The sequence below is a fragment of the Choloepus didactylus genome, chromosome 10 (assembly GCF_015220235.1).
Source record: "Choloepus didactylus isolate mChoDid1 chromosome 10, mChoDid1.pri, whole genome shotgun sequence".
Taxonomy (NCBI): Eukaryota; Metazoa; Chordata; class Mammalia; order Pilosa; family Megalonychidae; genus Choloepus; species Choloepus didactylus.
This window is the reverse complement of record NC_051316.1, coordinates 93,605,538-93,619,072: the sequence shown is the minus strand read 5'-3', so window position 1 is coordinate 93,619,072 and position 13,535 is coordinate 93,605,538. Positions and strand designations below refer to the sequence as shown.

The window sequence follows — 13,535 nt, the reverse complement described above, 5'->3', positions numbered from 1 at the left end:
AGATGAGGAAACCGAGGCACAGATCACACAGCAAGTAAGTGTGGAGCTAGGATTTGAACCCAGACAGTCCCCTCTTTCTCATCACTATATGGATGGCCCTGCTCCATTTTCTATACCTCTTTATTCCCCAAAAGAAAAAGAACATAACCATCAACAGGGTGAAGTTCTATTGAAAAGGAAAAAAAAAAAAAAAAAGGCCCCTGCTCTGCTCACGTTGTAAACCCGTAGAGGGTGAACAGGTGAGCGCAGAAAGGAAGCCAGAATCAGGGACTGTCTCAGAACCCCCCAGGAACAAACTCGAGAGGAAAGAGACGATGGGTAATGCTTTACTGGAACACAAACTCTCAAGCAAAAAAGCTTTCAGTCCTTACAAAGAAACAAAAAGTTGTCCACCCCCACCCCCACCCCCAATATCTCAAAAAGGAGAGAGATATTTAAAGATGAGGACACTAGTGGAAATTTTTTGATTTAGCTTCTAATCATCTCCTAGCCATTTCCCCAACTGATGTCACAGCCAGAGAGAGCATTCCAGCCCCTGGAAAAATCTGCCCAGAAATATTTCCGTTACTCAGTAATGACACCACTATCACTCTTTGTTTTTAAGTTTGCTCTTCAAAGACAAAAAAAGAGCAAATAATATAATAATATTAATTTATTTTCAATGTTTCACAAATAATTGGGTTTTTTTTTTTCATTTTAGGAAACTATTGAGGTTGGCTATATTAAAATAATTCTTTTTATTTTTATGCTAATTTATGTTAGAATGATAAGATATGTTTAAAATTTATGTTTGTAGAAGTTCACATTTTTGGTTAATGTTTTTAATATATTTGAAACTGTCTGTTTTCAAAATACCTTGTTTCACCCATTTTTAAAATTATGCACTCTAAACACTTTAAAAAGTATATCTTGGATTTAGGACTGGCATTTTGTAAAATATGAAATAAAGATCTAAATATCAGAACTGACGTTTGTTCCAGGATCATGATCAATACCAGGGATTAACTGAAGCAAAGTGAGGTCCAACTCGTGGTGTCTGGAAAGGCCCAGGCACAGCCAATCTGCCGGGATCTTGGAGAACAGCCTGCCCCAGGCTCCTTACCCTGATTGCGTGGGTGCTATTAGCTTGAATCATATGAAAGTGCTGTTTTCGTAACTCAAAAAAAACAGTCGAATATGGTTGCGCAACTCTGTGTATATATGAAAAAACACTCAACTGTACACTTTAAATGGGTGAATTTTATCTCAATAAAGCTGTTAAGAAAATAAAGCTGTTAAGAATATCAGTAATTTCACATGGTCTGACCTAATCTGGTTCAGCATGGTCCAGTGCTGGGCACTTTTATCTCCCTGAAGCAGGGGCAGGTACTCTCCAATTTTACAGATGCAGAAATGGAGGCTCAGGGAGGGGTCCTGCCAAGGAACTGTTGGTGAAGGGCGAAGTCAGGACCCCAGTGCACAAATGCCCCCCAGGCCCTGGGCCTCTGGGCAGCTCACCTCGACCATGTCCTCTCTCAGCCTCGCCTCTCGCCCAGACCCAGGTCTGACCCCACGGTTCCTTGACGTTGAGCCCAGTCTATTTGGCCCTGCCCGGAAGGGTGGACTGCGAGGTCCATGCACAGCAAATAGACAGGACCCCTGGCTGGTAGACGGCCGCCAGGAGTTGCCTCAGGCTGCAGTGACCGAGCAGATCTGACTCCAGTCCGTCTGTGGAGACCCATAGACCGAGATCACTGCAGGAGCCAGAGAATGCAGCCGAGTGCAGGCCCTGAGGCGGGACGAAAACGTCCTGCGATGGGTCCACTCTTGGCACCTCAGTTTCCCCATCTATGAGATGGGGGTAGGACAAGATCTGTAACCAGTGCCAGGGAGGGCTCTGGCACGGAAAGTTAAAAAGGGGGAGCATAAGACAAGACACCACTGCACCCCTATTAGAACAACTAAAATCCAAAACACTGACAAAACCAAAAGCTGGCGACAATGTGGAGCCACAGGAACTCTCGTTCATTGCTGGTGGGAATGAAAAATGGTACAGCACTTTGGAAGGCAATTGATTTAGAAAGTGAAGCATGGGCTTACCACACAATCCAGCGATTGCACTCCCTGGTATTTACCCAAATGAGTTGAAAGTGTACGTCTACACAAAAACCTGTGAATGTTTATGGCAGCTTTATTCATAGTTGCCAAAGAGAGAAAACAACAGAGATGCTCTTCAATAGCTGAATGGATAAACAAACCATGATATATCCATACGTGATATATCCAGTATTAAAGGGAAATGAGCTAAGCCACGAAAAGACATGGAGGAACCTAAAATGTATATTGCTAAGCGAAAGAAGCCAGTCTGAAAAGGCTATACATGGTGATTCCAACTATAAGACCTTCAGGGAAAGGCAAAACTAGAGGGTAAATAAAAAGTTCAGGGCTTCAGGGGGAGGGAAGGAGGGATGAATAGGTGGAGCCCAGGGCATTTTTAGGGTAGCGAAACTATTCTGTACGACACTGTAATAGTGGATAAATGACATTATGCATTTGTCGTAATCCATAAAATTGTACAACACAAAAGTGAACCTTGCTGTAAATGGTGGACTTTAGTTAATAAAATAGTATATCAATATTGGTTCTACCTATGGTAACAACTAAGCCACACTACTGCAAGTTGTTCAAGTAGGGGAAACTGTGGGGTGGGGGAGTAGGAGGGTAGAGAGGTGGAGAAGAGGTATATGGGAACTCTCTGTGCTTTCTGCACAATCGTTCTAAAAAGCTAAAACTCTCCTAAAAATTAAAGTCTATTAAAAAAAAAAAAAGGTGGGGAGAGCAAGCAGAGGTCATGGCTAGGTCATGATGGGGGTGGTCGGGGGTGGGATTAGGAGGCTAGAACTTCAGGACGTTTGTCATGATCCTCAGCTCTTCTCCCAGAGCTTATAAACGTACCATCCCATTGTCACCAACTCTCTCCCTGTAGAGTTGGAGTGGGGGCTGCTGAGACCCAAAGTGGACCAGAAACCAGCCAGCATCATATAGCAAGTGAGCAGCTTGGGAACTCAGAGCGGATGGAAAGCTGGGCTCTCTGGGCTCTCTGGGCTCCAGGGCCTAGCCGAAGGCCGGCCGGTTACCAGAAAAACACAGACAGGGTTTCCACAGCAAACATTTCCATCCCCCTGGCCCTGACTCACCGGCATGATCGCTCACATGCAAACTTACTCCCCTCTTCCTGCCAGGCTGGGGGCCCAAAGGCAAAGCGGCTTGCCTTGTCCCCCACCCCTCTCCCAACCCGGTCCCAAACTCTCAGCCTTCTGAATGGGATTCTGGGAATTCTGGGAGCCTGGCAGCAGCGGGCACGCCAGCCAGCCCCTTGCCCCCTGCCAGGCCAGCCTGGCCTGCCCCGGCCCCCTCCCTGGGCGGGTGGGCGGGCAACAGTGTTTCTATTTTTGTGCCAGTGTTCCACAGATACCATTGTTGGTCTAGCGCTCGGTGGCGGGAAGGGGGATTTCGGTGAGGAGGCCCTGAGTCCTAGTAGCCACTTATAGAAAGTCGCTTCCAGCAATTCTTCTAGGAGCGGAGCCTCAGGGCTGCCTGCAGCCCCCACCCTCCCAGGACCAGACTGGAGCCGGCCAAATGGGAGCCAGCCATCCCTCGGTCCACCCCAGCAGACGTGGATGGTGCAGACAGGCAGGATGGCAGGAGAAGGGGGTCAAAGCCAGGCTGACCTGAATTCAAGTCTGGGCTCAGCCAGTAGTCCTGTGACCCTGGGCAGTCATGTCCCGTCTCTGGGCCTTGCTTTCCTGATCTGCAGAATGGGCAGAACAACACTCCCGCCTCATAGAATTGAGAGGATTCGATGAGAATCTGCCTGCAAAGTGGGCTGGCCAGTGCCCACCAAATGCGTGGTAGTAGCTTGGTTTTCATTATCTCCTCCTTGCCCACTCACCCAGTTGGGCGGCAGTTAGTGTGGATTTTAACGAGGACCTATCTCGGCCACCCCTCACTGTGGCACACCCTCTCTGGGCCTCAGTCTCCCTGTCTGTGCAGGGAGGAGTCAGGCTCAGTGATGTTCTAGAATTATGCGGCCCCTGGATTCCAGCCTGCTACCTGGGAGTCCCAGTGTTTGGCACCTGGGAGTCTTGCTCTCCTGCCTGGTGACAACAGGGTGTACTTCAAGAACCCCCAGGAGAGACGTACTGCTTCCACCAGCTGAGGGCCTGTGGTCCCTACAGCCCCTCTGGTGGTCGGCCCATGCCCAACTCACCTCCCCAGCTCACTTGCCCATCTCAGAGAGGGCGGCGCTGGGCCCAGCCTGGGGCTTCCGGGCCCCTGGAGGGGAATAAGGGAAGGCACGGCTGTCCTCCAGCAGCTTGGCAGAGAGTAAGACTAAACCCCCAAGCAACCAGAGATGATTAGTAAAGCAACACCCCAAATCCTTTGGGGGTAGCTAATCAGCAAGTGTTTATATGTGTGTACATTTCCTCCTTCCTCCCATCTACCTTCCTTCCGTTATCCATTCATCCTTTCTAGCCAGCCAGCAAATATTTATTCCCAGCCAACCCTGAGTTGGGGCACTGAGGATTCTGCAAAGACTGAGACAGATGCAATCCCTGCCCAACCTGTCTGACCCCAATCCATGCCCCTTCCCAGGCCTAATATTTGCAATGCCTGGAGCAAGACTATAAATAGCAGCCCCTGGCCCCCCGCCTGCCCCCTTCTCTTGTACCCTGATTCTGACCACACTGCAAGGGCCCTCATGCACACACAAGTGGGCAACTGAACCTATATGCCCAAGCGTTGCCATATCTGGCCCCACAAATAGCCACTTTGACTGCCCTTCAGGGCAAAGGATGCTCACACCAGCTGTGCAGTCCCTTTCCAGAGGCTGGAAATGGGAAGCACCCCATGCAGCCCAGGGAGGAGGCTCAGTGCCATTTGGGCAAGGAATTCTGGGGTCCTGGGTACTCACAGCATGTCTAGAAGAGGATGGGTGCAGGCTCCATGTGGGCACATACCCTTGGTGCCCCAGATTCCCACCCTGGGGGGAGAGAGGCAGTTGGAAGAAGGCAGGAAAGGGCCCACTGAATATGGGGCCCAGGGAAGGGGATTGGGGGGCTACACGGCCTTCCATTTCCTCTGGCAGCCCCCCAGGATGGTCAGGGGAAGCCTGGGGCGCCTTCTGGTTCTCTCTGCCTGAGCAGCCTTGCCTGCCCTTTCTGGTCAGGAGTGAGTCAGTGCTAGGGCCTGGAGGGTTCTGTCTGCACGGGGTTGGTGGGGGCATTCTTGGGCTCTCCTGAGTTTCCCCAGACGTGGGGTGAATCAGCGGTTACTCCAGCGCTGCCCTGGCCCAGCCACCCAGGGGTCTGCTGGGAGGACGGAAGATCAGAGCAGGCAGACTGACGGGAATTGCTGAGACACCAGCAGTTTCCTGTCTCCGCAGGTCAGGATGTGACCCCGGGTCCCCTCCTGGAATCCAGGCTCCAGCCTGCCCTTTGGAGACCCGGAGAGATAGAGCCCCTGCCTGGCGGTCCCGTCATCTGTCTGCAAACCTCCCCCAACACACACGCTGAACCTCTCTTGCCCAAGGTTCTTGGCGGCCACAGCTCATCTGCCACACACCCACAGGAAATCTGAGGCTCCTGAGGTCACGCAGGGAAGGATGGGAAAGCCGGTTCTCCGCTGCCAGAGTTTGTAGAAGGCGGCCACAGGTCGGGAGGAATTGGGCTGGGAGCTGAGACAGCCACCCTCCTCCCCCGCCACCACCGCTGCCAGCCCACGTTTCGTGCCTCCAGGCCTTTGCTTGTGCAGTGCCCTCTCCTGGAATGCCTTTACTCCCTCTTTGTCTGGCTGGATCCTGGGAGCCTTTGCCCCTAGTCCACTTCCTTCCCTGTTCAGTGTTCATCCTCCATGGGCCCACAGACCCCTGCCCACCCTCCCCTGTGGCTGATCCCATCCCTCTTTGGGCTGCCAATGCCCATAGCCACCACCCCACTGTCCTGTAAGTGGGGGCTGCCTGGGTGAGTATCTAAGGTGCCTCCCAGGGAAACCGGGGGCTCCTCCGTGGTCAGAACAGGCCCGTGGGGCAGGATCCTGGGCTCATTCATACATTCACAGATTGAACACATTTATTTAGTATCTGCTGGGTCCTGGGCTGGATTCTGGTACTCTATCTATTACAGTGACCTAGCTCCATCTCGCCCAGCCATTCATGGGGGGCCTGCACCCCACTCTGGGCCAACATGCCCCCTCGGAAGGTGGATTCATGATCCCGGCCTCATCTACTGTGTAGTGAGTATCTCTGAGGATCAAATTAGTCGACTGATAGGGAGATGCTCTTTAAACTGTTTCATACCTGGCAAAATGAGGGTATTTACAAGTGAGACGTGGAGTCTGGAAGCAAGAGTGACAACCACCGCCACGGCCACCACATAGTGAGCCATCTCTCTGGACTGTCACTGGATTCTCACAGCCACCCTGTGCTGTAGGTCCTGGTATTGACTCCATTCTCCCCAGGTATAATGAAGGCTCAGAGGGGACTGCCCAAGGTAAGGCAGCCAGTCATGGTGGACCCCAGACTCAAATTGAGGGCCGTCAGGCTCCAGAGCCTGTGTTCATAACCTCTGTGTCAAGGTCACAGAGCAGTGCATTCATTCTTTCATTCATTCATACATTCATAGATTGAACACATTTATTTAGTATCTGCTGGGTCCTGGGCTGGATTCTGGTACTCTGTCTATTAGAGAGAGGGGAGGAGGTGCACCTCTGCACGCCAGGCGCTGTGCTGGGTGCCGACCAGCATCAGATCCAGGACTGGGCCCTGGTTTCCTGAATCCCAACTCCATCCTCAACCTCCTCAGAGGAACATCCTGACAGCCCTGGAGCTTGAAGCCTAGCTCCTTGAATTAAAAGTTGGATGCAGTGTGGACTGAGGCAGAAAGGTGATGGGGACGTGCTGTCGTCATGTGCACTGGGATACTTAGAGTACGTAATGTCAGAGATGTGGCACCCCAGCCTACCCCTTCTTAAAAACCCTTCAATGACTGTCCATTGCCCATTGGCTAAAGACCAAACTCCTTAATGTGGAACCTATTCCCATTTTTCCATTCCTACCCCATTGTGAACTATAAGCTCCTGCCACCGTGAACTGCCTGCTGTCCCCGGTCGTGTCTGCTCCCTCTGCCTCTACAAACGCTCTAGCCTCTGCTCTCCCCCACCACCTCCTTCACGTGGGGAGCTCCTGCCTATCCTTCCTCTAAGGAGCCCTGCCTAATCCTGTGCTCCCCCAGAATGCACCAGTCTCCTGGATCCTGACCATCCCACTGTGTGCCCCCTGGATCTGTGCCCACCAGGCAGAGACCAGGCCTTTCTCTGTTGAGTGATTAGGGTGAGGGGTCCCCAGTCACCCAGAGGGGGTGTGGGGACCTGAACATCAGAATGAACAGAATGAACTTACGGAAAAAAATCTTATTTCTCAAATTATTAACAAATTTGAGAAAACTTACAATGCCTGTGAAACCCACATAACGTGTTTGGCATTCTCTGTGGTTTGGGGATTCTCAAGGCCCACAGTCCTCATGACAGGCAGGGCGGTGGGGGGCAAGGACCCGATACTGGCAGTCTGGGCACCTCCTTATCATTGCACAAACACAGTGCATATTAACAGTTTGGGGGTACATTGACCACAAGATTACCCTGAGCCAACTCCACTAACGCTCGCTATCGGGACTGAAGGCACATCAGACAACGGTGGTCTGCAGCCTGGGTGGGCCAGATCCCGCCTGATCCTGGAGAGCCACTGGGGAGCCTGGTGACAGCCTGGCTCCAGAGTCCCCGAGGACCTGGTGTGAATTCTGGCCTTGGGCATGTTACTTTACCTTTCTAGGCCAGACTCAGTTTCCTCCTCTGAAAAGTGGGGATAATATCAGACCCTGTGGATGGGCCCTTGGGAGTCTCAATATACGAAAGACACTTAACCCAATTCCCAGCCCGTAGGAGGCCTAGCACAGTACCTGGCACATAGCAAACACTCAGTAAATGTAGTGTTTATTAAGAGGGACTTTGGTGAATGGTGGACCTTGAGAGGGTTCTCCTGGGGGAGAATAATCTCTGAGGCTGTCACCACTCTCCTCGGATCTCTGAAGGGCTGCCTTACAAGGTCACAGATGTTCAAGAAGGAAGATTCGGGCTCAATGGAGGGAAGCATTTTCCCAGTGTCAGACTGGCCTGTTCTGGAACGGTGTCCTCTGAGAAGCAGTGAGCTCCCCGTCATTGGAGGTGCATGAGCAACAGCTCCCCTGGCACGCTCTGCCACCCCCTCCACTCGGTCGACAGACAAATCTAGCTCTTCCCAGTGGGGTCTTGTGGCGGCACCTTGAAGACCGCTCTGACCTCACAAATGCCACTCCCTGTGGGCCTTAGGAGATGTCCATGCCACCTTCTTGGCAGGAGCCCTGCTGAGGACTCAGCCCTCTGCTCTCCTCACTCCTTCAGCCTTGGGTCTTCCTCTGAGCCCACTCCCAACCCTGCCCAGGGGCACTCACCTGTGAGAACTCCAGAAAGAGGACATGGACTTCGAGAGCTGTGCTGAGCACCTGGGCCACACAGCCCTGGGAGACCTGGCTCGTAGTATATGTCACCTCGCTCTGCTCGGGGTCCACAGGCAATAGGTCACAATGTACTGTTTCTGCAAGACCTGTTGGCAAGAGGGCTAGGTAAGAAAAAAGCAGTGCCCTCCTGGGTTCAGGGTATAGGTTGAAGCTTTATGATGCCTTCAAGGCTGCCCTAGAAGGTGTGTATCAGTATGTCCACTCCACAGATGAAGAAACTGAGGTGTAGAGAGGAAAGTCTGTTGCCCAGGGGCACACTGCTACTATGTGTAGGGTTACCAGATAAAAACCAGGACGCCCAGTTAAATTTGAATTTCAGATCAACAATGGATATATACATGTATATATAGCATACACATGTCCACATATTGCATGGGACTTACTTCTACTAAAACAGATATCCGTTAAATTTTCCTGAAATTCAAATTTAACTGGATGTCCTGCATTTTTATCTGTTAATCTGGCAACCCTAACTATGTGGCACAGCTCACACGTGAACTCAAGCCTTAAAGCCCAGTTCCCGCCTCAGAAGGTGGGAGCGGAGGTCGGGAAACAAAGCTTCCCGTCTTATGCCTATAGGAGACCGGGAAGAATGGCCTCTAGTCCGAAGAGGGTTGAGCGTTTCCTGGCCCCAGGGACAGAGTGAGTCAAAAGGGCGGCCCAGGTTAGGAGGGAAGATGCTGGAGGAGGCCGCAGAGCCTACCACGGGGCGGCCCGGATACCCAAATCCTGAGGGAAGGGAATGGAATTTCACCCTGACCCGGCAGAGAAGGAAGAGGAAATGAGGCCCCTACACCTCGTCCCAAGGAATGTGCTGGGGAAAGGGGGGGCTCCGGAGGAGGGAAGGAGGAGAGAAGGGGAGACTGTTTGGAAGTTTGTGTCTCCATCTTGTCGCGCTCACTTCCTGTTTTCTTGGAGATCAAAGATTGGCGCGGAGGGACTGGCCGCACGTCCAGCTGACGCCAGCTCGGAGGAGGGGGGTAGGGAGGTTTCTTCCGAACCCCAGGTTTTCTTTTGCCTAACTCGGGCCCCTTCACCGTCTTTCCACAGCCTTGTTGGGTTCAGGGCCCCCAGAGAACAGGGAAGGTTGTAAGATGGCGCCATGGCAACCCCAGCCCCCAGCTCCGCTTTGGGAAGGAGAAGATCAGAACAAGGATATTTGGCCACCATGAGAGCTCAGGGCTTATGAGCTCCTGCCCTGACCCTGTACTGAAAGTGCCAGGGACGCCAGAGCACCCAGGCAATCTGGCCTGGTGGTGAAGAAGCAAGGTCCCTAGAACCAGGCAGGCGTCAGTTTGAATCTCGGGCCCAACCCGTGCTAGCTTTGTGACTTTGGTGTATGATCTCACCTCTTTGGGCCTCAGTTTCCTCATCTGTAAAATGACAATAAGAATAGAACCCACCTCAGAGGTCGTTGGGCATGTAGCAGTTTTTCTTATTCTTTTTCTGACTTCTGTCATTGTGGACCTGACTGTCTGAGGGGTGGGGCAATGCATGTGGCGGGACGGGGAAGCTTCCAGCTCTCAGGCCGAGGTGAGGGACCTTGGCGAGGGAGGTATGGGTCCAGGCCAGCTAATTCTCAAGGGCTGGCACTGTGTCCTACACTGTCACCTCTTCTAGCCTACCAACCGGCTCGGGGCTCTCCACCCTCTCCTTTTCCATATCAGTGAACACAGCCTCCTTGGCTATTAACTAGTCGAAACCCTCTGCCACAGGTGGGGAGACTGAGGCCCGGAGAGGGGGTGTGGGCCAAGTCACACAGTGGAAGGCTGACCAGGCCGGGCCTCAGACCCACCTCTCCCCACATGACCCAGGGACTGGCCTGCACATTAGCACAGCGTCTCCCTCCTTCCCTTCGAACTTTCCCTGCCCCCCTCCCCAGACTTCCAGGAACCCCAGTTCCTCCGGATCGCCGGGGCCGCCTGGGGCCACCTCCTCCATGCTGTCAGCGTCAGCAGGAGAGGCCACAGGCCTGGCCATTATGTAAGGATCAGATAACGGGCCAGGCTGGGAGATCAGATAAGAGGTCCATTTATTTTGGGGCCTTTTCGAATCCTGGCTGCCCCCACCCCGCAGACGAGAATGGGGAGACAGGAGGGAGTGTGACGCCCGGGCCTGTCTCCCGGAGCCGGAGGCGGGCCCAGACAGAGCAGAAAACAATCCCCTGGCACCAAGGGAGACACGGAGACCTCCCAGGACCCAGGTCAGGGGAGGCGCCGCTGGGGGCCTGGGTGTCCAGGGCCTGGGTGAGAGACCCTGGAGCCACCTCCCCACAGCTGGCCCCTTCCCTCTCCTTCCCACCCATGGGCCCTCACGGAGCACACAGCCACCTCCGGGGCTTTCCGAATGACCACCCCAGCACTTGGGAGGCCACAGAGGGCAGTGGTCAGGAGAAGCACCTGGAACCAGATGACCTGAGTCAAATCCCAGCTCTTCCTCTTCAGAGCTGGTCACTTTGGGCAGTAGCCCAACCTTTCCATGCCTCAGTTTCCCCATTTGCAAAACAGCAATAACTACAGCAAAAGCTTCCATCACACTTACTGGGAGCCAGGAACCGTGTCAAAGCTTTACATGAGTTACTCACACGCTCTTCAGAACAGCCCAAGAGGTGGATACTATTGTTATACCCGTTTTACACACAAGGATCAAGGATCAGGCAGGTTAAATAATTTGCCCGAGGTTACCCAGCTGCTAACAGACGGGGCCTGAATTTGAACCCAGATGCTCCAGCTCCAGAACCCAGAACCCACTTCACAGACTGTGTGCCAGTCTGAGGAGGTAAGTGTGTTCAGGGCTTCGTACACAGCATCTGTGATTATTCTTTCATAATACCAGGCCAGATGCTTTCTGGCAGGGGTCTTTTCTGCTGAAAAGGCTGCCCCCTCCTTCTCAACCCTCCAGTCATGCTTTGCTCCTTTCAGGATCCAGGTACAGCCTCACAGATCTTCCACCTTTCAGGGCAAGCTCTCCCCCCAAGACCTGGCCACCAGAGAAACCTCAGCACTCCTCTACTCCAGCTTCTCCCATGGCTCCCCAGTGACCACACAGCCAAGTCCACACACTGCAACCTAGCGTGGAGTTAAAAAGTGCAGGCTTGGGGGCCTGACAGATGCCAAAAATTCAGACCCTGATTTTGCCATCAGTACCCCCACCTTCCATTATGTGCCTCAATGTTATTAACAGCAAAATGGGGGTGATGATAACCATGATACCTTCCTCATCGACTTAGTGAGAATATCAGCAGGATAACACATGCACAGTGGTAAACCAGCTCCTGACCCATGGGGATTGCTCAGGAACTGGCATCTGTTGTCATGATTATGCCCAGTCAATGGGAAATGCTGGGTACCTCCCCCCAAATACATACCTTGCTCCCTACCACTGCCATTCCCTTTCCCAGAGCAATGGTCTTCCTTCATGTGACCACTTGGCCAACCTCTATTCATCCTTCAAAACCCTGTTCTAGAAATCCTTCCACCAGAACCAATCTCTCCCCTCTCAGGGACATTGGTGCCTGGATGTCTTTCTAGAACCACACTTGCCCAAGTGTGTTGTTTCTATTTGTCTGGGTGTCTGCCTCCCCCAGCAGACAGGGAGCTTTTCCACGACAGGGAAAGTCCAGATTATTCTGAGTCCCCAGAGCCCAGCCCAGGGCACAGAACAGACACGAGAGACATTTGTGGAATTGGCTTGTCAGGCCTGGTTCTAACTTGCCAGGTGACCCGTGTCAAATCACACCACCATTCTGGGCCTCAGTTTCCCCGTGGGTACTGGGGTGGCCGGAGGAGATGGACAGGAGATGCTCCAAGCTCCTCTGGGTGTCTGAAGTCCTGAGGTTCTGCCGGGGGGTGGAAGCAGGAGGAGGGGGCAAGGCATTGATGGGGAGACTGAGGGTGGGGGCGGGGTCTCATGAGTCGGGCTCTAGGTGGGAGGGTCACTCTAGGGGCAGGAGAAGGGGCCAACTTCCTGGGATGAGAAGATGGGGTCACGGGGAGAGCCCTGTCACCCCCCTGCGGCCGTACAGTGCAGTGGTGGGTCCAGGGCTTGAGTCCCAGCTGCTCACTTCTGGGATGTGCTACTCAGGCAGATTCCTCCACACTGGGCCCCAGTCTCCATCTGTAAAATGGGGGTAACAGAAATGTCCTACCCCACAGGGCTTTGGTGAGGATTCAATCTGATAGTACACACAACCTGCCAAGAGCAGTGTCCGGCACACAGTAAGCGCTAAATATATGCAGCTGTTATGTTGGTTTCTACACCCCCACCCTCTGCTACACACAGGTGTGGAAGCCAGCTCAGCCTCTGGATAAGGTTCCTCTTCAGCCTCTGGGGCTGAACCCCAAAGCCTGGGCTGGAGCAGAGTAGAGGGCTCAGAGCCAAGGCAACCAGCTCTCCAAGTCTCTGGAGCCCAGGCTGCCAAAGTTCCGGGACCCAGCTTAAAGAAATGAAAAGAAGCTGGGACTGGGTTCGAATCTGAACCTGCCACTTGTCCCAAGCCTCGATTTCCTCATCCATAAACTGGGCATAAAGGCGAAGAGCCAGCACAGTGCCTGACGCACTGAGGACACAGGAGAGGGATCCCCTTTAACATCCCAGATCCCTCCTCAGGCCCTTGAGTACCTGAACCAGGCCTGTCCTCAGAGGCCCAGCGCTGACCCACCCACAACCTTGAGCAAGTCTCTCTCCCTCTGGGCCTCAGTGTCACCATCTGCCTGGCTGAGGTGAGGGAGAAGCTTTTCAAGCCAGGCCCCCGCTGTCCCCCAGGTCCCCAGGGAACCTCTCCTGGGTCACCCAGCTCCTTCTCCAACCTCATTTTCCTCCTAGCATGTGGGCAGCTGTCCCCAAATGCAGCCTCTAGGTGTGGCTCTATCTAGTCTCTGTTCTCTATCACTTGTCCCCCTCTCCATGGAGTGATGGACACACCAAGCCTGCCCCATCCTCTAG

General features: G+C 53.2%; 1 protein-coding gene across 1 annotated transcript in view; it reads right to left on the bottom strand.

The window, feature by feature from the left end:
- Positions 1-13,535, bottom strand: part of ENG (endoglin) — a 32,242-nt gene that overhangs the window by 15,163 nt on the left and 3,544 nt on the right. The window contains exon 2 of the mRNA XM_037796857.1: positions 8,526-8,677. Within this exon, the coding sequence (XP_037652785.1) occupies positions 8,526-8,677 (152 nt within the window). The remainder of the gene's footprint in view (positions 1-8,525; positions 8,678-13,535) is intronic.